General features: G+C 40.7%; 1 protein-coding gene across 11 annotated transcripts in view; it reads right to left on the minus strand.

The window, feature by feature from the left end:
- dmd (dystrophin) overlaps positions 1-24,773 on the minus strand; it is a 2,003,576-nt gene that overhangs the window by 1,266,648 nt on the left and 712,155 nt on the right. For 8 of the 11 annotated variants that reach the window (XM_087992890.1, XM_087992895.1, XM_087992900.1 and 5 more), the window contains exons 8-9: positions 14,291-14,472; positions 7,029-7,139 (exon numbers count right to left, since the gene is read on the minus strand). In XM_087992890.1, the coding sequence (XP_087849016.1) occupies positions 7,029-7,139; positions 14,291-14,472 (293 nt within the window). The remainder of the gene's footprint in view (positions 1-7,028; positions 7,140-14,290; positions 14,473-24,773) is intronic. The other 3 variants (XM_087992899.1, XM_087992898.1, XM_087992897.1) reach the window with 1 other exon arrangement.

A 24,773-nucleotide genomic window follows, 5' to 3' on the forward strand; every position in this document is an offset into this window, starting at 1 on the left:
GAACGTTAACAAATTCCTAATTTGTTAATAAGCAAATGGCCTACATTCATTCCCCATCCCTTAAAAAAGGACAACAGCAGAGATAGTGGGCTGGATGAACATGTTGTTCAGAAAATACCAAGACCTTCAAAAGCGGCAGGGACAAACTAGACCAGGGCCAAACTATCCATGCTTTTTCCTGACTGGTTATATTCTCATTGGTAATGGAAAGGGGGCGGTGCATATAGCACATCATGGAAACCTAAACTTCAGCTGTCCATTGAAACACAGTGCATAGGACACAAAAACCCCATTTTCACTCCCTGAATGGTCTTGCCATGCAGTAAGTGTTCTATGACTTTACAGTAGAGACACAAATGCTTATGAAAAGAAGGGAAGATATGTAGAAATTCAAGAAATCCATTCCCCTTTAAAATTTGGCAAAGAAAAGCATATACCTGTTCTGTGGAAGTAAAAAGAAAATCCATGCTTGCAGTTTCAATAGATATGCAAATAGATATACTAAGTGATATCATTACAGCATCATTACTACTTAACCACTTCCATAACCTAAAATTAACACGGGGTGGTGGTCTGCAGATTCATAGTTTATTAACAATTCCAAAACAACATTAAAAGATTCACTTTGATATGGGATTACGAATACAATATTCTGTTTTCTTTTCAGAAAGGATTGCATATTTGAGGGGACTTAAAAACAGCGAATGAGGTTAAATGATTGATTTTCTTCAACATGGTGAAGTCTGAAATAGATACTTAGTACCAGTGGAATAAAGGTTTTGCACCTTTCATTGCGCATTCTTAACAGTAATTGGAAGGAGACAACAAACGTTGTCAATGGTGCTCACATCCCATAACAAAAGTGAACGAAAGTCTAACCATTTATCATTGGCAAAGTATTGGAATCCATAACTAGACATTTTGAAAGTAAAAAATATGATCAACCAAAGACAATTTGCATTAAGGAAAGGAAATCCTGTTTATTAAAATTCTTTGAGGGTGTAACAAAGCTGGGTGGATAAAAAGGTACCAGATCAGTTTCAACAAGCATTCCACATGGAGTCACATAAAAGGTTCCTGCACAGGATAACCACTCATGGTGTCAGGATTTATATATTAGCATGGATAGGAAATTGATTGAGTTACAGGAAATGGAGAATTGGGATAAATTGGGCATTTTCTGCTTGGCAAAGTAACTGGGAAGCATCATAGACAGCAATGTTAGGGCCAAAACCATTTAAAATCTATATTAATGATTTGGATGAAGGGACAGAATGGAATGGAGTCAAACATAATGATGATACGACTGGGGAGGAAAGCAAATTGCTGATACAAAGAGCTGAATTGTATAGGCCCTTGAAGCAGGAAGAGGAGTGGAGGCTGGTAATGCAGCACATCTCCTGGCACAACATAAATGGTGGCAGGCAAAGGTTCAATGTGGCTGCTAACTCCATGAAGACAGACAATCAATTCATCAGAATATGGGGCTGATTGGAACAATTAAGTGGTGCCACAGGCATTTTGCTGGAGTCAGAGGTGCCCTCCCCATCTCCCTGCCCCCAGCACATGGCCAGGCAGCCAGCTTCATTGAGTTCACCTTCGCATGTGACAGTCCAAGGTGAGGATTCAGCCCCAGTGGTTCAGTTCTAAACAGAGGGTCATAAATCACACAGTACAGGAGAGGGTGTTTCGCCCGTCCAGTCTGTACCACTCTATCCCTTCATTCAAATCAAGCACAGGAAAGGGAACATTCATGGTCCTAACAACTCCTACCAGTGGTCGTTTCCCTTAAACCCTTAGCGTCCTGAGTTTATTATTACACATTTATTTAGCTGGACATGCTGCAACATGGTGCTGCTGTGGCCCAAAGCTGCCAGCCCTCTAATTATCCTAATGGGATGTGAACACTTCCACGGTTTTCAAACGCTTGTCCTGAAAACAACCAATGAATAGGACACTGCTGGCAAAATACCGAACCAGTTCGACTCGGTGTACATCTGGGATTGGGTCATCATCATGAAGTTGGCAGCAAAATTCACTCCAAACAGTCTAAGTGGTGCATTAGATGGTTTAGGTTAGTGGATAGGTTTGGTGAGTGGACAAAGATTTGACAGATGGAGTTTAATGAGAGAAAAGGTGAGGTTATCTGCTCTGATCAGAAGTCTTGAGAAGCAGATTATTATTAAAGTAGCTGTCTTGTAATATTAAAGCACACAGAGATCTGAATATCCTCTAACATAAAACAGAAAAGGTTAGTATGCAGGTACGGTGAGTAGTAAGCAAGGTAAATTGCCTTTGTACAAGGTCTTGGTGAGAAAGCACCAATAATAATATTTACAATTTTGATATCTTGCTTAAACAGTGACATACTAGCACTGGGAGCAATTCAGAAAAGTGTCGCAAGATTGATTCCTGGAATGAAAGAATTGGTTCATGAGGAAAGGTTGAGCCCATACTCATTGGTCTTTTGAAGAATGTGGGGCAATCTAATTGAATAATATTTTCAGGTGGTTTGTTAAGGGTACATGCTGAGTGGATGTTTCCCCTCTTGGGTAAATCCAGAACAATGAAACAGAGTTTTAAAGTAAGAAATCCTCCAATTCAGATGAAAATGATTCTTCGTTCTATGGATTGTTAACCTTTTGAAATTCTCGATTCTTGAGATCTGTACTGGGTGTCAGTTAATATATTTAAAACAGAGTTAGACAGATATTTGAAGTGTTGTGTTTCCACACTGTGGGATTACACGATTAGTGAGTAAAGGACTATGGGAAGGAGTGCAAGAAAGTGAAGTCAAGATAAACTTGATCATCTTTACTGGTAGAACAGATTCAGTGCATCAAATGACCTTTCCTTCTCCCATTTCTCATGTTCTTACATATTCTGGAAGCAATATATCTGAATGGACAGGGCCTTGTGCATCACACATTAAAAATAACAAGTAGTTACACTGCATCTGTTTCAACCTAACAAAATAGGCAGCAGACATTCAAATTCATTCCTCAGGGCAATGCCTTGACCAATTCAAGTCATCCTGTCTGGTTTAAATTTAAAGAAAGCTTGGCCATTAATGGCCAGTCTTTGGCTAACTGCTGAATCCACCTGGCAATCAATCAATACTTTCTTCTCAAATAGTATTTACACTGATAATTCTGCAAGCGTCCTGATAAGTGCAGAAGAAAAGCAGTGCAGACAAAATATGTGTCTTTTTTCTGCAATACTCAGGTTTTGTACTGGCAAATTACGACTTAATAGTCCTTTTGTTACAATAACATTAGTGCAATTTTTAAAAAATGTTTTTAAGATTAAAGTTCACTTGACTATTCTCCATTTATCCTGATTAACAAAAACATTATTCATTTCACAATTAAAAAAAAAATTATTCATTTCACTATTTCCTTGCACATCACCAAGTTTCTACTAGATCTCCAAACTGCTGAGACTTATAGTTGCAATACTAAGCACTATAGTTCAAAAAACAAACATGAGTTACTGCCATTTAAAAAACTTTAGTGTAGGTATTCTTCAAATCATTCATAGCGAGATCACCTTCAGAAATGCTTTCTGCATATTTAATTCCTCATTTCTCCATCAAACCTGGTAATGGAGTTGTAATGGTTAAAATAATCCAAAGGAAAGATCATTTGTATGTTTTTGTCATCCCGAATAAAACGTAACGTTAAAGCAATTTTAGATGCAACCAACAAGGAAATACATCATTAATTAAAGTCACCAGTATCAGGACAAGTATTCTTTTCCTTTTTGAAGAGCAAAGAAGTGATGCAAAAATCAAAACATTTGGTCAGGACTATTAAAAGACCCAAGCATGACATGTAGGAATATCCCATAAGAATTACATATCTCAAACTGCATTGAGAATGCATGATGAACATTCTGATAGAAGAAATAACACACCTTAAGTGGTAAATACCCCACTAACATGTTGGCTGAGCACTTTGCCACAAAACCAAGCCAGGTTTATGATGAGAATACAAGCAAGGTTAAGAATGTGTGGCAGTCAAGGGGATAGAATAGTGGAATGTGAAGCCAAGCTTCCCAAAGTACATTCAGCAAAAATCAAATTTTATTTAGCTGTAGTGAGTTTTGAGAAGATTTAGTTAGTTGTCTTTGCTTTGTCAAAATCTAAATTGATAGGCCTTTTTAAAAAATGACTTTCAAGGGATGCAGGCACCAGTGACTGGATCCACATTTATCGTACGTTCCTAATTGTTTTTGAGAGAGTGGCGGATAACTGCTGTGGTCAGTGTTGTGAAGATACATTCACAGAATTGTTAGGAAGGGAGCACTAGGGTTTGAACAGTGAGGGAACAGTGATACAGTTTTGAATCAGAATTGTGTGTAGTTTGCAGGAAACGTAAGGGTACCAGTCTTTCCACTTGTGTGCTGCCCTTTCCATTTTGGGAGGTATAAGCCATAGTTTTGAAAGGTGGTATTGAAGGTCGCTGTGTGTCAGTGATGGAAGAAATGAATGTTCATGGCAGTAGTTGAGATGATAATAAAGCAGACTGTTCTCCCTTGGATGGCATCAAGCTTCTCAAATGTTGTTGGAGCTGCACTCAACCAAACAAGTAGGGAGCATTCCGTCAGACACCTGAATCGTGCTTTGTTGATGGTGGACAGGTTTGAGAATTCAGAAGTTGAGTTATCTGCCACAGAATTCCCAGAATTTGGCCTGCTCTTGTAGCCATCGTGTTTGTATAATTGGTTCACAGTATCCCAGAATGCTGATGGAAGTGGTTCACCATTGAAAGTCAAAAGGATTTGTTTAAATTCTCTCATGTTGGTAATAGTGATTAATTGGCATATTCTTGGTGTAAATATTGCTTGCCAATTATTACGTCCCAATATTGTTTGGATCTTGCATCCGTGGTTATTAAACATTGTACAATCATCACTGAACATCCCTCCACCATTGTTCCTTCTGACCATGTCTTCTGATGTGCAGACCCGAGGTTTGAGTATGACAGCGGCTTCTGGAAGTGGAAGCCATTGCACTAGCAAAATGATTGGTACATGTGGAAGTTCCCAGCTGCTGCCAATTTAGAGGAATACTGACCAGCTGGTGCCAATTTAGAGGGAATACTGACCCCATTACTGACTTTGTGATGGTGTTGCAGTGATTGAAGCAGCAGCTGAAGATGGTTTGGCTTAGGACATTACCTGGGAAACTCCTGCAGAAATGCTCCAGGACTAAGATGATTAACCTCCAACAGCCACAACCACCTTCCATTGTGTTAGGGGTGATTCCAGCAGTAGCCACAAGCCCTTGCCTCCCGCAAACCCCACCTCAACCTCCCACTGACTTCATTTTGCTGAATCAAATTGGCTGAAAAATGACACCTTTCACGATAGGGACCTCTGCAGGAGCACAAGATGGACCATCTAGACAGTACTTCTCATTGACAATAGTTACATATGCTTTAGCCTTGTCTTTTGCATACTTCACAATTATTCAGGATGAGCAAAATTATGGAGCATCCTTCTCCAATTAGTTGTTTTACTTTCCACCATCCCTTGCAACAGCTTTGATCTGATCTGAGAGTTGCTGGATCACTTCTGTCCATCAGACGATTCTTCCGATTTTTGTGTAGCCCTGTGCTGTAGGTTGACCCCTCATCTTTAGATATGTCTCATGTTGCTTCTGGCTTGGTCCCCTGTACACTTCATTGATTGTGGGTCAATTCGCCCGTTTCACAGCAACATTAGTGGGAGTGTCGACGTTAAGAAGTTAGAGGAAAACACCTTCCTGATTGTATTCCATGCACCAACACCTCTTGAGAATTTGCCCACTAGTGGGACAAATAATACCAAGGGGTGGTAATCAAGGAGTCCAAGACATTGGCTGCAAGAGTGACTCAGCAACTCGGTTTTGTCAGGATGTTGCTTGACTATGTTGTCATTGATGCATGTAAAATGGAAATGAAAATTAAAATCAAAAGTAGGAATTTACTCAGGCATGCTTAAAGATGAAGCTCAGGTACTTATTGTCTTCTTTGTCATAATTCAAAAGTTCATTTTGAAAATGGTGAATCGAATAAAAGTATATTGATTTTACTGTAAGATTTCCAAAATTGAACTCTCTGAAACAATTGCAGAACCCATTTTAGTTTCCTTTCATGATACTAGAACAAACTTGTTAGAACATGTTAAGATCAAAATATGAGGATTACATCTTCTTTTGTAATTGTAAGTCACTGAGAATTTCCATTTTGATGACAATATTAAAATATTAACATAGATAATTTAGTGTAATTAATGCTTTATAACCATCTATTTTCTTTCACAAAATTTCAACCTTCAAATTGCTAGTTTCAGATCACCTAAACCTATATCATGTCTGCAATCAACTAATAAGATGATCATTTCCTGATCAATGAATGAATTCAAACCAAATCCGCAAGGATTTGTCATAGAATATCGTCCAATCCCTCTTTAGAGTTTTAATGAATATTTTGCTTTCCCATAGCTTGCACTCTAAAATCTAAATTAAGATTCTAGAACATATAGTACAAAAGATGTTAAAAGTCAATGGTTCACATGCTTGTTCAACAATACAACCATGTGAAATATTTCTCTGAAGTGACTTTAAGTGCTTCAAGTAGTCTAAAAGACAAAAATGTACTCTCCATTATCATACTTGAGATTAAAGTAAAACAGATATGGATAGTATTTCTCATCCAATTTTGCAAACAATACAGAATATTGCAGTTAGTTATTTCAGCACCAGGCTTGTGCCATAATAACAGAAATCCATCAACATGGAAGTGCAATGCATACAGTGTGAACTGATTATACCCCCTGCTGCTTGCAATTTGACCAGACTAATGGAATTAAAGTCATTAATAAAGCTGTGGTCCAGAATAGCCATACAAAAGCTCAGAACAGTCCTCAAAGCATACATCATTAACCATTCATTTCACGGTTAGCATTTCTACCACTGTTACATGCAGAATGAAATCAGAAGAGAAGAACAAGCAAGTTGAGAAAACCATGCAGTGATGACAGACCTTTGGATGGAGGTCCATCTTTTGGTCAGGAGACATAACGTAAGCGGCTTGTGTGTAGGCATAGCTTTTGTAGCGTTTAGAAGGTGAAGGAGTGCGCACATGGACTGTGATCTGAAAAGGGGAAATGGGGAGAAGCACACAAACATTGTGGAAAGGGTATGAACAAGTAGAAAAATATGAAAAACAAATATAAACTGAGTGAAAGAAATCTTAGCAACACAAGAATTCTCCACCATAATACTGCTCACAAGCAATGATTATCGTTATTGGAAAAAAAAATACAGAATTCCAATAATGAATGAAAAATGGTGCTGAAAATCCCTCTATCACCATCATCAAAATCAGGTGAAATTCACATTAGTAAATTTAATATCGACTTCCATTTAATACAAAAGTGTCAACTTTTCACTGGTGGAGGCAGAATGCCTCATTTCTTCACAGCAGTCTACTCAGAACCCTTTTTGAAAGGGTTATCACCCACATAGTGAGTGATAGGTTTCTGGAACACTGCTGAATCAGGCAGGTAATTATTGTCATTTCCAGAACTGTTTGTTTTAACAGGGAATATAAACTATCAAAAATACTCTTTAAAGTTAATCACCTTACTAAGTGAAATCACTGGCATAAAGTAATGGCTAATATCAAAGTTTCTAGAAAGGTAGACTTCACGTTAATTATACATGCTGTTCAATAAAGTTCATTGTTGATCATTTATTGACAGATTTTTTTTTAAACATTCAAGCTAATAAATTGAAAACAAAGCTGGTCAGTTACAAGATCTGGTTAATAATTATTGACTACGAGGGGACAAAAAAAGTTTGTTTGATCATTTCTCTCACTGCTGTTTATGAATAACCTGGCTACCAAACTTGCAGATATTACAACAATAGAACATAGAAGAATACAGCGCAGTACAGGCCCTTCGGCCCTCGATGTTGCACCGATCCAAGTCCACCTAACCTACACTAGCCCACTATCCTCCATATGCCTATCCAATGCCCACTTAAATGCCCATAATGAGGGAGAGTCCACCACTGCGACTGGCAGGGCATTCCATGAACTCACGACTCGCTGAGTAAAGAACCTACCCCTAACATCTGTCCTATACCTACCCCCCCTTAATTTAAAGCTATGCCCCCTTGTAATAGCTGACTCCATACGTGGAAAAAGATTCTCACTGTCGATCTTATGTAAACCCCTAATCATCTTATACACCTCTATCAAGTCACCCCTAAACCTTCTTTTCTCCAATGAAAACAACCCCAAGGGCCTCAGCCTTTCCTCATACGATCTTTCTACCATACCAGGCAACATCCTGGTAAACCTCCTCTGCACCCGTTCCAGTGCCTCCACATCCTTCCTATAGTATGGCGACCAAAACTGCACACAATACTCCAGATGCGGCCGCACCAGAGTCTTATACAACTGCAAAATGACCTCAGTACTCCAGAACTCAATTCCTCTACCAATAAAAGCCAGTACGCCATATGCCTTCTTCACCGCACTATTTACCTGGGTGGCAACTTTCAAAGATTTGTGTACATGGACACCAAGATCCCTCTGCTCATCCACACTACCAAGTATCCAACCGTTAGCCCAGTACCCCATCTTTTTATTACTCTTACCAAAGTGAATCACCTCACACTTAGCTACATTGAACTCCATTTGCCACCTTTCTGCCCAGTTCTGCAGCTTATCTATATCCCGCTGTAACCTGCCACATCCTTCCTCACTGTCTACAACTCCTCCGACTTTCGTATCATCTGCAAACTTGCTCACCCAACCTTCTAGCCCCTCCTCCAGGTCATTTATAAAAATGACAAACAGCAATGGTCCCAAAACAGATCCTTGCGGAACACCGCTAGTGACGGCACTCCAAGATGAACCTTTGCCATCAACTACTACCCTCTGTCTTCTTCCAGCCAGCCAACTCCTAATCCAAACCTCCAACTCACCCTCAATGCCATACCTCCGTATTTTTTGCAGTAGTCTACCATGGGGAACCTTACCAAACGCCTTACTAAAATCCATATACACCACATCTACTGATTTCCCCTCGTCCACCTCCTTAGTCACCTTCTCAAAGAATTCAATAAGGTTTGTGAGACACGACCTGCCCTTCACAAAACCATGCTGACTATCCTTGATCACATTATTCCTATCCAGATGTTCATAAATCCTATCCCTTACAATTCTCTCTAAGATTTTGCCCACAACAGAAGTGAGACTCACCGGCCTATAGTTACTAGGGTTATCCCTACTCCCCTTCTTGAACAAGGGAACCACATTTGCTAGCCTCCAATCTTCTGGCACTACTCCTGTAGACAACGAGGACATAAAAATCAAGGCCAATGGCTCTGCAATCTCCTCCCTTGCTTCCCAGAGAATCCTAGGATAAATGCCATCAGGCCCAGGGGACTTATCTATTTTCACCCTTTCCAGAATTTCCAACACCTCTTCTCTACATACCTCAAAGCCATCCATTCTACTTAATTGTGACTCAGTACTCACATTGACAACAATGTCCTGTTCCTGATTGAATATTGACAAAAAGTATTCATTCAGTGTCTCCCCAATCTCTTCAGCCTCCACACGCAACTTCCCACTACTATCCTTGACTGGACCTATTCCTACCCTAGTCATTCTTCTATTCCTGACATACCTATAGAAAGCCTTAGGGTTTTCCCTAATCCTACCAACTAAGGACCTTTAATGTCCCCTCCTTGCTGCTCTTAGCTCTCTCTTCAGGTCCTTCCTGGCTACCTTATAACTCTCAATCACCCCAATTTAACCTTCACGCCTCATCTTTACATAGGCCGCCTTCTTCCATTTAACAAGGGATTCCAATTCCTTATTAAACCACGGCTCCCTCACACGACCCTTTCCTCCCTGCCTGACGGGCACATACTTATCAAGGACACTCAATAGTTGTTCCTTGAACAAGCTCCACATATCAATTACACCCTTGCCTTGAAGCTTACTTTTCCAGGCCACACATCCTAAGTCATGCCTCACAGCATCATAATTTCCCTGCCCCCATCTATAACTCTTGCCCTGTAGTGCACACTTATCTATAGCTAACTTCATAAATATTTCATTGGCAGGAAAATGCTTTGAACAATCAAAGGATGTGAAATATGGTGATTAAGTGAAAACTTTCATGATTGTTTGAATCAATTTTGAAAACTAATGTAAAATCGGCATCCTATACATTTAATGAATGTCTTTGGGTTAAGATTGTGCAAGGCAGACTGATGTTTCACCATGAGGTTAAAACAGATGCTACCACAGACTAACTACAAACTTAGTGGCTTAGACATCTAAATTTTAATTTTCTAGCTTATTGGTCGTAAAGGCCTGGTCCATTCATAAAGAAACAAAAGGGTCAAAATTAACTTTCGTTCACTCTTAGCACATCTTAGTGCCCCAATTCATAGCTACAGCACTGGATTACTTGGTAGAGGAGCTGACCATTGCTTTCATATTGACTGGCTGGTGTGCATTTGCATCAAGAAAAAGACTGGGAGATGCAACTATCTTCAAATGAATTATATATCAATTTCTATACCAATTAATAGGCTATAAATTATTTCAGACTATTTAGAAATATAAATTAATCACAGCAGCCTCTGTGTAAGTGATGCAGAAGTCCCAATTTCAATTTAAGTGACTTTTTCTTGTCTATTTAATTCAATATCAGATGGAACACTTGTAAAGTAGCATGTTAAATGCTATTTGTTTTTTATGAGTCTTGGCGTAGTAACAAAAGTCACGTGCCATTTCAAAATCATACTGCACCTTTAATAATGATGATCTTTGAACATCTCTCAAGCTGCTAATGAGCCACTAAATGAGTACAAGTGACAAAAAAGATTTTCATCCTGCTGAGGGGTGGATATTTCTGCAAAAAATAGGTCAGAACAGTTCTCCAAAGTTTATTTAACCATAAGCTTTGGCATGAGCATAAAGAATTAGTGTCAGCGATGCACACTGCAGCAACATTGACTGATTTTGATAATTCATAAAGCAACCCACTCATTCCAAGTATAGGTCTTATAAATATTCTCTGAACTGCCACTAGTGCGTTTACATCTTGCCTTAAAGAAGGGGACTGTGCACAATGATCTCACCAGTGTCCTGTGTACCGGAAGCATAACTTCCTTCTTAGCATTTAATCCACCTTACAAAGAAAAATGATAACATTCCAGCAGCTTTCTTAATTACTTACTGTACCTGCATACTAACCTTTTTCACCATGATCAAAGTAAACTGTTATCACATTTGGGATTTAACATGATAATTTATATTACACACAGTTTGCAGTCACCATCATCAGAATTCCAGCTATAATTCAATAATAAAACGACAAGAAATTGGCAAATGCTTTAGTTCAGTGGTCATACTTCAACTTTCACAATTAAGCTCAATGGCAACTTGAGCCAAACTCATGATCCAAGCTGAAATTTCAGAGCACTAATGAGGGAGTGCTGACACACTGGAAGTGCCATCTATTGTGTGAGATTTTAAACTGTTAAAACATTCTGTAGCAGTATTTCAAAGAAAAGCAGTAGAGTTCGGGTCAAAGCTCATTCTTCAAGAAAAAGAAGTACACTTTTTCTGAAAGCGCATGGCTCACTGGCACTAATAGTTTCCGAGTGACAGCTTCAGTCTGCTCCATAAGTGGTAACACACCAATGTGTGACCAAATGGACGTTTATGGGTCTTTGTAAAAAAAAAAAAGTTCAAGGGTCAAATTGCAGTGAGGGAGAGATGAAAGGCAAGAGACACATGCTTACACCATCTACAACTTGGATATCAGAAGATGTTAAGAGTTAGAGATAGGACAATAGCAGGACCATTAGGTAAAATATTCTGTGGCATGGTTTCTTTACTACCCTTCCATCTACTACTCTGAGTATATATTTATTACAATATGTTTACATGAAGTACCATTATTGGCCATAATCTCAGTAGTTTCTGTGTCAACGATTGTCAGCACTATCTCCTCCATGAAAGTGAGCACAGATGCATACTAACTGTGTATTCTCTTCTCAGATAAGCAGGTTGAACAGCAAATACAGAACTCCAGCAGTTGTTCCCTGTCTTATTCAGATGCAATGTGCTGCATGATCCTTCCTTCTTGTGGTTCTCTTGCGTCTTCATCCAATTCTTCTTCACCCAATGATGTTCATTCTTGATGCTGTGCCTCCTACAATCCCAGTCATTCTTGCTTTGCGGTGTTATCCACAATACATTAAACTACAATGATGCAGATTATTTATCTGGTTCCTATTACAGGGACTCCTCTAGGCCCCTCAAAACACCTACCATTGCTTCAAAATGGAATTGCAAATTTGGTATGTTTGCAGCATTTTCCGCAAAATAACGTGGTGTCGAGCTGTTCACAGATGCAACATTTTCAAGTGATCCAAATAGAAAGTGGCCATATAGGGATTCCCAGTTTAACTATAATACTAAAAGTTAAAACATTGCATTGTAGTATCAGGCTGCTGTTAACTCTGTGGCATGGTTTCTTTACTACCCTTCCATCTACTACTCTGAGTATATATTTGTTATTACAATATGTTTACATGAAGATTCTGCCAAAAATAGGCCATGTCGCAAAATTGGTCTACACTTAGGCTTACTTTCTACTTAACTCCTCCCAGAGTGACGTGACGTAAAGTTCATATGTTGGTTAAAGCCACCATTCACCTCTTAAAGGGGAGCAAGATGGTTAGGTGGTGGAAAAAGACTGAATACTGGCCCAATATGGGAGAGAGTACAGTCTTAGATTCATGGACACAGCATCCTACTTCCTCCACACAGCTATTTAAGAGACAGTGGAACCAGATAGCAATGGCAGGCGATGTCAGGAGTCATATTCTAAGAATTTAAATGTAGTGCTGCAAAAGGTTCAATGACCTCATGTAGTCATGGTCAGCAAGTACGCCTTCTTATACCATATCATTAAAGTGTAGCTCCGCGCTTACGAAGTCTTCAATTTACTTCAGTTCCATCACTGACCTACCATCAATCTTTAACAATCCTGAGTCAGACTATATACTCAGAATTTTATCTGACCCCTTCATACAGAGCACTGCTGTAAGCCTCACAGCCACACTTTCACACTTGTCATTATTTTGTTCTCTGTACTTTTCTGTTATATTCCCACATTATTCAAGTCAGATATAAACAAACAGAAGCGCTTGCAAATCAGTAATGTAACCAAACTTTCCACTAAACTGCAGCAGCAGTCTCTATGAACATTGAATGATTTATTTTATGGTTTTGATGCAACATGTTCTGCTTAAATATTTCTTGGATGAAATCAGTACTTTGAGATGCACATATCATAGACATATAACACTTGCTGTCATTTCTTTAGGTTGTTATTCCAAAGTGATTGTAAGTGTCCACTATTCTGAGTTCTCCTGTTCAGAAGATAACTAAAGAGCATTCTAAAAGAGTTAAGGTTTAAAACTCCATACTAATCTCACTTCAGTATTGCACTATGTTTTTTTTTTGTTTGGATTGTCATAGCATGTTGTATCTACTTATTAAAAAGAATTGTGATGATTCATATAAAAGCTGCACAGCAGAGTTCTGATAAATAAAATGATTACCATGACAACAAAATACATGCCACAGCCTATCAGACAAGCACAACAGAATCAAAAAACAAATAGAAACAAAACACAAACAACTATAAACAATTTTTAAACATGCAGAAGTATTCATAGAACTATGGGTGCATATTTAAATTTAACTTTTAATCACAGACCACACTTTCACGATGAATCTTCTGACACTATATGCAAGCCAAACTAGGGACTCTGCCCAGTTCACTTTGTAGGCATTAAACATTCCATGCCAACAGCCTACAGCAATTTGTCCCAATTCCATTCTCACCTGTAGGTATAGTACGCAACCCTCGCTCTGTACCTCTACGGCTGAAATTAGGACATGAGTATGTGGACAAAATATTCATCATTTAACGTTTTAAAGATCTAATTAAATTCTTGCCACAATTCAAAGAGTTGTGAATATGGAAATGCTGTGTGTTGTCTTGGCTGAACTATTTAGCACTTTACTGTTCCAAACACTCAGAATTCCAGCTTTGCAAATGATAAACTGCAGAGTGCACATTCAAACTTAGGACATACCAAGATTCTTCGCATTCAAGTGGTTAAATGTGAACAGAGTGACTACACTTGAAGCATGCTTAACAGGTACTTTTGGTCAAGCTTTCAAATCATCACCTGTTGGGAGAAATGCTGCTTTTGCTGCATCTCTCTTTGTTCTTCCTGAGTGACCTTTGGCTGTCGTGGCAGAGTTTCAACCTCCTGGATGGCTTCAATGGTTACTTGCTGGGGCAGAACCTGGAAGAGCGACGTGATGTACATAATGATGGACTTCTTGTCTGGGTGTGCAGTTGCAACGTCTGTAAAAAGAAGCGTGGATTTTTTTTTTATAAATGGAAAAGGTTTGTTTACTTGCACTTCTAATGTGGGGAGATGCATGCTGTTTCACAGCCAGAATCAACCAATCAAACCATCAGGAAACAGACAGCCTAATGAACAAGGCAATTCTAGATGCATGTCCTCCAGAGACTAATTAGGGCAATATGAGATAGCTCTACACTTCAAACTATCAGCCTTGCATACAAATGAAGATCGTACATATTTTCAGAATGGTTATTTTCTTTCCTCAGGCAAAGCCAATTCTATCATTGTTCTTTAGAAAAAAAAAGCTGGCTATATACATTCATATTTCACTGATTGTTATTATGAATAGACCTCACAGAAATAATGTGCACATATTAAAGTGCCAGATCGTTGGAAGTTTAAAGTCACAATGTGACTATGGGCTCAACATAACAATTACAATCACAATGTGAAAAATGAAAATAAATTCCCAGAAAGTGTTCCTGAAGCACTGGTGTTTTTATAAGCATACAAAACAATTAAGCTGTCCTTAATATAACATTCTGCGTGTTATACTCCCTTTATTATGAAAATGGATGTAAATGCATTTCTATGTTGCTTTGTGGATGAATTGCACATTGCCTGCCTCAAGCAATGAAAATCTCCAAAATGGGTTTCAGAGCCATAGCACTTTCACCCCAACCCTTTCCTTCAGTCATCTATTCTTTTTGCTAACATCAGTAATCAGGTAGTCTCACCACTGTCCAAATGGTTATATTCTTGCCTGAATCTCAATTACTCACAGCAGGCTGTTCTCTCCCATTGGGTACCATAGCCAAGACTAATCCTGCAAAGGCCAGTGGCCAGCAAACAAGACTTTTCTGATCCCAAACCTGGAACCCGAACATCAGGTATGGCATGGTACCACAGCCATCCTAAGACCAGCTGGCTGATGATCAACCGAGACTCTCTTAATTTGCCTGTGTGAACACACTGAGCCAGAGAACAGGGCGGCATGGTGGCTGAGTGGTTAGCACTGCTGCCTCACAGCACCAGGGTCCCGGGTTGATTCCAGCCTCAGGTGACTATGTGGAGTTTGCACATTCTCCCCGTGTCTGTGTGGGTTTCCTCTGGGGGCTATGGTTTCCTTCCACAGTCCAAAGATGTGCAGGTCAGGTGAATTGGCCATGTTAAATTGCCCAATTAGTCAGAGGGAAATGGGTCTGGGTGGATTACTCTTCAGAGGGTCGGTGTGGACTGGTTGGGCTGAAGGGCCTGTTTCCACACTAAGGAATCTAATCTAAGCTAAAAACACTTCTCATCTTCCATTACATGTTGTTTCTTTTCAAAATGGTTCTTACATTCTGCACAACTGCAGTTGAAGAATTCCATTTGTGCACCTGTTGATATCTTCTTCAATCAAACCTGTCACCTCACCAACAAAGCTGTAAGAGTTCTGAAATTATTGTACAAAATGAATAAAGTCCTCATACTATTCCAAACATTTGTTTCAACCAAGCAGTCTTTGATTTCCACTTTTTTGATTGTTTCCTTCACGTCAAGCTCCTCAGCATTACTGCCACTGGAGGCATTATACTCACCTCATGAGGTTTTGGTTGGGTATAGTTGATTGTAATTACAGCCCATGGCTTTGGATATTTAATTATATTCTATCCACAGGTGAGATAACATATAGGGCAGCAATGTGCTTTTGGCAAATTTACATCAGCTAAACATGCAGCGTGCCTTGCACTTACATAATTGCTAAGTCACCTTCCCACCCTCTAGGCACGTGCAGTTTAGTAATTTTACTACTTCCCAGTTTGATCCATTTTAATGGGAATCGAGTCTCTCCTGTTTTTCAGGCAGAGTGATGCTGGGGCTTAAAGTCTTAAATGAACAGTAATGCTGAACACTTGGCATCTATATCAAGAAAGGCCATCAGGCTGTACTACAAAAACAAATGTCACCGTCTGATGGATTGAATGTGCAAGTCAGCAAAGCAATTCACTTCGCAGCTGGTAGCTCTGACTTGGTAGCTGTGTGGCCAGGCAATGCTATATTTATGTCAGAATGCTACCATGTCTTTTTCTTCTGAAATATAGGAGCATTATCAGGACAGCATGCATGAAATTGTTTAGGATTTACATTTGTGACTAGAAAGAGGAACAACAGTTTAGAAGCTAAACCCCCTGGAAATTCACGTACAATGCTGTGATTTGGTTTGGTGCATGAAACCTTTTGATCTGAGATCAGTCATTGCAAGAAAAGAAAACCCCCAAAATTATTGATTTTTTTAAAAGCCCTTGTTGATGTCTTATAAGTTGAAGCTTGCATAATCTAAAATGAACCTTTCAAGAAATAATGAAAATGATTCAACAATTTCATAGCAAATTGTTTACATGGTCTTCATGGACACCACATACACTGTCACATATTAAACCAATACAAAAATAATAACAATCGCTTTTCTTCAGTAAGGAGTGGACTTGATCAATGACTATGTTTATACATTTAATTATCTCCATTGCTTTGGACTTTAAAAGTCTGAGATATTAGCTTGATGTCTAACTATGTATAGAAATAAAATTATTATGCTTGCATTTGTAAGTGCAGTGACCTATCATGATCTTTGAGAAAATTCCTTAGTATTCCCAGTGACATCTCATTATTTACTTAATCAACCTTAAATAAAACATTTTATTTTATTAAAAGAAAAACTCCTCTTGGGTTACTCAAACATATGATCACCACCTTATCACCACCTTAAGACTTTGAGCAATATTTTACTGCATATTATCTCTTAGAATGAGCAGGTTTATGTAACAGATTGAGAGTTGTCTCAATTCTATTCAATTATTGATGGTAAGTTCCACAATTCCGCTGGCAACAGAACTGATTCATGGGCTGCATTGTAAGGGTGCTATTGAGGCAAACAGATTAGCAAGATCCAAGCTCGATTCCTACATGTGTGATTCCTGACTTGAGTGCCAAAGTTGACTGCCTCAAGGAGTTAGGCAGTGCAAAGAAAGAAGCGATGGTTGTTTTTTCTCTAAACAAAGCTATTGATTAGTGAATAAGGGATACAGGGAGTCTTTCTGATCATTAAAGTAAAAGTAAGGTCTTAAGTTTGTGTTTATATCTCTGGTCTTTTGCTTCAATTTTTCTTAAGAAGAACTTACTAATGAGAAAATTGGTATTGGTGTAAAACATACCATAAAGGGTAAGGAGAAAAAAGAAAAAAATTAACAGAGGATGCAGAATCTGCTCACTTCAGGGACTGACACTGAGCAGGCTAGCCACCGCCAGTGTACTGTGAGTGGAGTCGCAGGTGGATGGAAACTTAGACTTTGTACTACTATTACAAAATGATAAAGAAAATAAAACAAAGGGTAAAGAGTAGGATACAACGCTGATTAATTAATAAGTTGAACAAAATACAATAGTGACAACAGGTTGTCATGGTCTGCTACTGCAGCATGATTGAGCTGCTGGAAACCAAGTTGATCCCTGCTGACACCAGTGACTTCAGACTGAAATTGTCGAGAGGCCTTTAAATTAATTGATCCAGAGGGAAAGCAAATTCAGGTCTGCATTGAGGAGCTGGAGTCTGAAATATGAACATCAGGATAGCAGTCGTACCACTCAGATTAGGTGCTTAAAATTAAGTCCGTGATCAGGGACAGGAGGACGTGATTGCTGGGGAGGCAGGTTTGGGGACCCAAGAGGAAGCATTTGATGAGCCTCAGCCACTGAAATTATCCCCAGTTACAAGGTTCTTATGAGCCACATGGATAAGAACAGGGACTATACAAATGACAAGCCATCTGATCATAAAACAAGGAGGAATTCAGTGGTGGGGGGTGGGGTGGGGGGAGCACAATAGAGATGCAACAGCTAGAGAGGACGATATAATGATGGGGTTAGGAACTGTTCAGTGTCACTGTGAGCATGAGTCCTGAGGGCTGTGACACCTGCCTAGAGCTAGGAATAATGACATTTGCTTAGTGCTAGGGAAGAATTTGGAGCAGGAGAGAAGGGATCCAGTTGTTGTTTACCATGCTGGTACCGACCACATTGATAGGAGTAAAAAGGAGCTTCTGCTGAAAGATTTACAACAGTTCGAGTTCAATTACAAAGCTGAACCCCCTCCTCCCCCACCAAGGTAATAATCATCTCAGGACGATGACCTGACCCACAAGCCAAATAACTGATGTTGGCCAAATAAAGTTGAGGAGTGAAACACGTGGTTGAAAGATTGGCATGAGAGGAAAGGGTTACACAGTTCATGGGGTTCTGGCATTAGTACTGGGGAGTAGAGAGCTAATCCACTGGGGCAGGCTTCACTTGAACTATGGCGGGACCCAACTAGTTATAGGAAGCGATGGTTTTGGAGAGGGGATATGCATCTTTAAACATCAAAAGGATCAATAAGGTAATACACTATAGTGACTGGTCAACCATTTTTTTTCTCTTAACCTTCAAATAGTCAGTAGCTGTGAAATCTTTATTATTGAATCCTTTAGTTTATTTTGGTATAGTCATGCTTGCGCTCCAGGTCTCAGAACATGACTGGTATCACTGTGGAGTATCTGGAGGCTGATCATTTTCTTGAAAAGACTCTTCTGGAGATGTCCAAATGGTTTGAATTCCATGGGCTTGTTGGCTAAATGCCAGTTTCACAGAAAGTTCCCCCAATGAGGCCAAATGAGATTCCTGTCAAGTCTTACCAAACTCACCTCATTAATGATCTACCTTTTGGTACACCCTGACCCAATTCTAACACCTGCCTTCCTGTAAAAGGCGATCACCTCGTGGTATTTTTGTTGGACTGTTAATCCAGAGATCCCTGGTATCATTCGGGGGACCTGGGTTCGAATCCCACCAGGGCAAATGGTGGCATTTGAACTCAATAAAAAAAACACGCTGCAATAATTAGTCCAATCATGACCATTAATCCATTTCAGGTCCTTTAGGGTTGACTCTTAACAGCCTTCTGGGCAATAAATGCTGGGTTAGCCAGCAATGCCCTCATCCCATCATGGAATTTTAAAAAAAAGATTGTTGAGCACTGACTCAAGCTTTGGCTACAATGTATTGCACTATTCCAGCAACGTAAAGGCACAGGAGACATTAAGCTATGCTGTGCACAGCCTGCACAGCCAGCACTCCACTGCACATAAACCATTCTCTCACCTTAATCACTGCTTAATTACCAGGCCACACAATTTACCTGAACTTATCTACATTCCATCCGAACACTACAACTCTCCCCCCAGTGTCACTGTAGACCTGCATCTTGGCATTGTCAACTTAGGGAACATCACATGTAGACAGACAAACAAACAACCAATCTCAAAGATGAACTTTTATTTACAGGCAGCAGAAAATCAAAGTGAATAGGGGCAGCGATGCACCCTGTCACTGCAAACGAAAATGGTCAACAAGTATTTATTCTTTTTTTTTTCTTTTCCGTGAAAGACACAAAGTGCACGAATCTTTATTCAAATTCCACCACCAGGAAGACAGGAAAACACCCGGGTGGCCAGTGACAAACACTGCCCTTCACATCAAAGGGCTCAACAAGTATTTATACTCTGTGATGGTCTGCTGTAGCCAGCTCTTATCAATTGCAATCCAGCGTCAAGCAGGTGCTGTCGGGCTTGTCATGTCCAAAGACAGCTCCTTCCGCCCCATTGCCTTTCTCACAAAACTGCTCCCATTCCTTGTCTTCCGCAGCATCAGCACATCGGCTGTTCCAATTGCACAAAGCACAAATCAACAGGATGAAGCAGTTCAGTTTCTGGGCATGCCCTCTCCGCACTTACACACTCCTACTAGCCCCCCTCCCAGAATGGTACAACCAGTGGGACCACATCTTCGGCAGCCCCTGACAATTATTCCACTGTGACCCCGGTCAAAGCATCAGCAGCAGTACCAGCACTCTGCCTGAGTCAGTAGGTCATACTTGTCCCCTAGTAACGAGCTGGAAATGTGCCGCTGGAAAAGCGCAGCAGGCCAGGCAGCATCCAGGGAACAGGAGAATTGACGCTTCGGGCATAAGCCCTTCGGGCATAAGCCCTTCCTGAAGAAGGGCTTATGCCCGAAGCGTCGATTCTCCTGTTCCCTGGTTGCTGCCTGGCCTGCTGCGCTTTTCCAGCGGCACATTTCCAGCTCTGATCTCCAGCATCTGCAGACCTCACTTTCTCCCCTAGTAACGAGCCTTGTATGTTCAGTCTATAGCAACCGGAGCAAGCCAGCTGGATCTTTGAGTCCTACTGCCCAGGCTATAGCACTGACCTTGTCATGGGGAGAGCTGAATGAATCAGTGTGATCTTGCACAGGTGGCATTAGTCACTAACCTGATACATTTCTGGGTGCACTACTGAGACATCCCACACAGGTCAGAGGAAGTGAGGACTGCTGATGCTGGAGATCAGAGCTGAAAAATATGTTGCTGGAAAAGCGCAGGTCAGGCAGCATCCAAGGAGCAGGAGAATCAACGTTTCAGGCATAAGCCTGAACACATTTTTCAGCATCCCACACAGGTCACCCATCACTTGTTGGAAGGAGCCAGGAGCATTGAAGGTTTGAAATGGAGCAATTCTATCAGCCACCAAGAGAGGATGGCCTTCTACTCTTGCTGCCCTCAGATCCTGCTCCAGCATCTGGCACAGTACCATCACAGTGCCCCGGAATAAATGGAGCCTGTGGCAGCACTGCACCTTACTCGCCTCCTGTAGACCTGAAGAACCATGAGGGGCCTTTGGCTGTAACACTTCCCTGACATCTCATCTCCCTGCCGCAGCCCACAACATCTCACATCACTAAGATGCCAATGTTCAACCTACAAGGACCAAAGGGAAAGTTTAAATTGTCTTTGACCAGCATTTGAACCTGAAACATAGTCACTCTGAAAGCATTACCAATGAAATGATTGCAAATTAAATGTTGATGCACTTTGCAATCGCCTGTTTCATGGATTTGCCCCTTCCTTGTGCACAGTAGACACAGATCCCACATTTGCCTCCAGCCACCCTGAGCATTTTCCTAATCATTTTCTACGTGCACTTAATATCTAGTGAACAGCAAGTGAGGACAGGGAACACTGCACAGAGGGAGCACTCCTAGCATTGGCACTACCACAGCTCCACAGAACCTAAGAGCTGAGATATCCTGTTTGATCTTACAAAAGTTCTGAAGCTCATTTCCAGATCCCACCTCTTGCCACATGGAGACCCAACACATTGAACTTTGCTCCACATCCAGCTTCCCTTCTTGTCCTCTGAATTTCAACATTCCAGCTCACTAATACACACCACAGTTCAGGACAATTCCGCCAGTGGGTAACCATCCTTCCAGTAGCCCATTGATGCTACACCGCATAATCCTTTATACTTGGACATCCCTACATCACCATCCGTGTCCCGAATTGATCTCAAGCCCCATCCCCTTTTAACAGGTTGGCCTTACAACTTCCCCTCCCGCGCCCCCACCACCCCACTGCTCAACACACAGGGTCCCGAGGAGTGTATTTGCTCCAGACCTCTGACTCACTTTGTCAAACAGTGCCGAGACATGAATGAGTGATCTCATCACTCGTGTTTCCAGCTCCCCAACTGATAACACGCAATTCCCCTGATTGCTTATGGGCAATCAGGGGCAAAGGCCCCCAATGAACCTACAGGAGAGACTATTGCCAACTCCCTAAGTTGTAGCTGGACATACCCCTGAAGAAGACCAGCCCAGTAAACCAACTGACTATGATCAAATCCTGGACAGTTTGTAAATTGTTCCTATGATTGACAATACTGGGACTGCTGACTGACAGCGAACACCCTTGAAGGCTATTCCCTCCTCCACAGACACATGGCTGAATGTGTTTCTGTGCAGGCACCGGGCACCTGCCGCAAGTGTTAAATTAAAGTTTCTTTATGCTATACAGCAAGATGTCCATCCCTGCTGACAAGCAGCCTGTCTGTGAACCTGAACAAAACTGCACATCGATACAGCAGTACAGATAGCCTTGAAGTTCTGGCTGAAGCAACGATGTACTAACAGACATGACAAGGATGTACCAAATAAGCAAGTGCAACAGTTCGACCCGAGATGCAAACTAGTCCAATCCATGAGCTAAGTGCCCATCCCTGCATGCAACATGTCCTCACAGCAATCTTTCGATGGCAGTTGCCAGTATATCCTGCAGTGGATTGAAAAGGTGCCTAAGGGTTGGCAACTATCAGGTGCCAATGTACATCACCAGGAGTGTGTGTGTGACTGGTGATTATGCCTCATGCCCTGAGATACAGTCACATGGTAAGCAACACAAAATGTCTTCACAACCAAGAGCGAGCTAAAGTTATCAGGTACCCACTCTGACTTGCATGTCGAGAATTCTAGTTGAGTTTGCTCAGGGTCGGTGGTACAATAGGAAACTGCACATTCAGATTGTGCGGTTATTAAAGTCATTAATAAGCCAATAATCCTTCTTACCAGCCAGCTCTCTACTGCTGAGCAGGAACCTCACATGAACAACTAGAACTTAGTTAAACGATGCAGTGAGTTGCTCCCAACATTGGGATTGACCTTGTTGGACTTCTTACACAATTCTGCCATGTTTCATATCATTTGGGTCCCTGTAAATTCTGCCGATAATTTCTAAACGTGAATTACTCTTCTCATGGATAGCCTAACTGGGTATCACGTCTGATTGCCAGCTTGCTCGCACAGGGACTGCCAGGATTGACTAATTGCTGATTCTGCTGCCAGAGCTCAGAAAACTGAAGAGCAATTCAAGCATAAATATAAATTGAAGCAATATCATGCAACACAATTAAATGTATAATCTCATTCTTAGTTTTACTCTTACAGTATTAATACTGAATGAGGTTGCTCCAGTGAAAATCAGGCTTAAATGAGCAGCATTTAACTATCCAGCCTCTGTGAGACACATTGACAGCTTCATTTAGGAATTCAGTGGAAAAGATAAAATTGTAATGTTTTATTTACATTGATAGCACTGGGCACCCTGTTGTATTGTACAGGTTAATCAAGGCCAAGTATTGTCTTCACATGGAACAATGGTTACTGCTAGAGGATAAGTGGATCACAGCATGTGTAATGCATTTCAGCTTGTTATCATACGACAGTGTCAGCCAGAATTTCAAAACTGGTTGGGAACCTGATATCCTGGTGAATTCGAGGTCTTCACATTGTGTTTTATAAATGCAGGCTGGGGCCTTGTTTGCAGCAGATGTTGGCATCCTGAAGGTCAGAGTAAGAATCAGCTCTCGGACTTCCACATTTAAACTTGGAGTTTGGTTGGATGGAGTTGGATTGTCCATTCATACTTCAAAACTCTCCTAATCCAATTTGGCCAATAGGGGAGGGTGGGGGTGTAACTGAATCAAATCCAAAGTTTCCACTTTTTTTTTATTTACCTAAAAAATCAATCTGATCTCCATTTCTACTGTTCTGGGAGAAGTGATGGACTTGCTCATGGTCTGCATTATCTTGTCCCTTTACACTTCTAAAAACAGCAATAATAACTTGTCCCTCACTGTGTTGTGACCAATAGCATAGTCTCCTTTGGCTTTCCTTCCTATCAGAAGGCCTTTTGAGCATATTCATATGACACATCCAGATTTCTTCCTATTGGAGTCCTTATTGAATAGTTCATCTCACTCAATTTCCTTTCAACTTGATAAGGTCCACTAAACTTTGCTTTTAAAGGTTCACCTATCACTGAAGCAACACCAACAGCTCATCTCCAATAGCAAAATTCTGAGTTTTTGATTACTTGTCTGCTTCCTGTTTCATAGAACATAGAACATAGAAGAATACAGCGCAGTACAGGCCCTTGGGCCCTCGATGTTGCGCCGATCCAAGCCCACCTAAACTACACTAACCCACTATCCTCCATATACCTATCCAATGCCCTCTTAAATGCCCATAAAGAGGGAGAGTCCACCACTGTTACTGGCAGGGCATTCCATGAACTAACGACTCGCTGAGTGAAGAACCTACCCCTAACATCAGTCCTATATCTACCCCCCCTTAATTTAAAGCTATGCCCCCTTGTAATACCCGACTCAATACGCGGGAAAAGGTTCATACTGTCGACCCTATCTAACCCCCTAATCATCTTGTACACCTCAATCAAGTCACCCCTAAACCTTCTTTTCTCTAGTGAAAACAGCCCCAAGTGCCTCAGTCTTTCCTCATACGATTTTCCTTCCATACCAGGCAACATCCTGGTAAACCTCCTCTGCACCCGTTCCAATGCCTCCACATCCTTCCTATAGTATGGCGACCAAAA

The sequence above is a fragment of the Chiloscyllium plagiosum genome, unplaced genomic scaffold, assembly GCF_037043375.1.
Source record: "Chiloscyllium plagiosum isolate Xiang-an unplaced genomic scaffold, Cpla_swu_hap1 HiC_scaffold_12, whole genome shotgun sequence".
NCBI lineage: Eukaryota > Metazoa > Chordata > Chondrichthyes > Orectolobiformes > Hemiscylliidae > Chiloscyllium > Chiloscyllium plagiosum.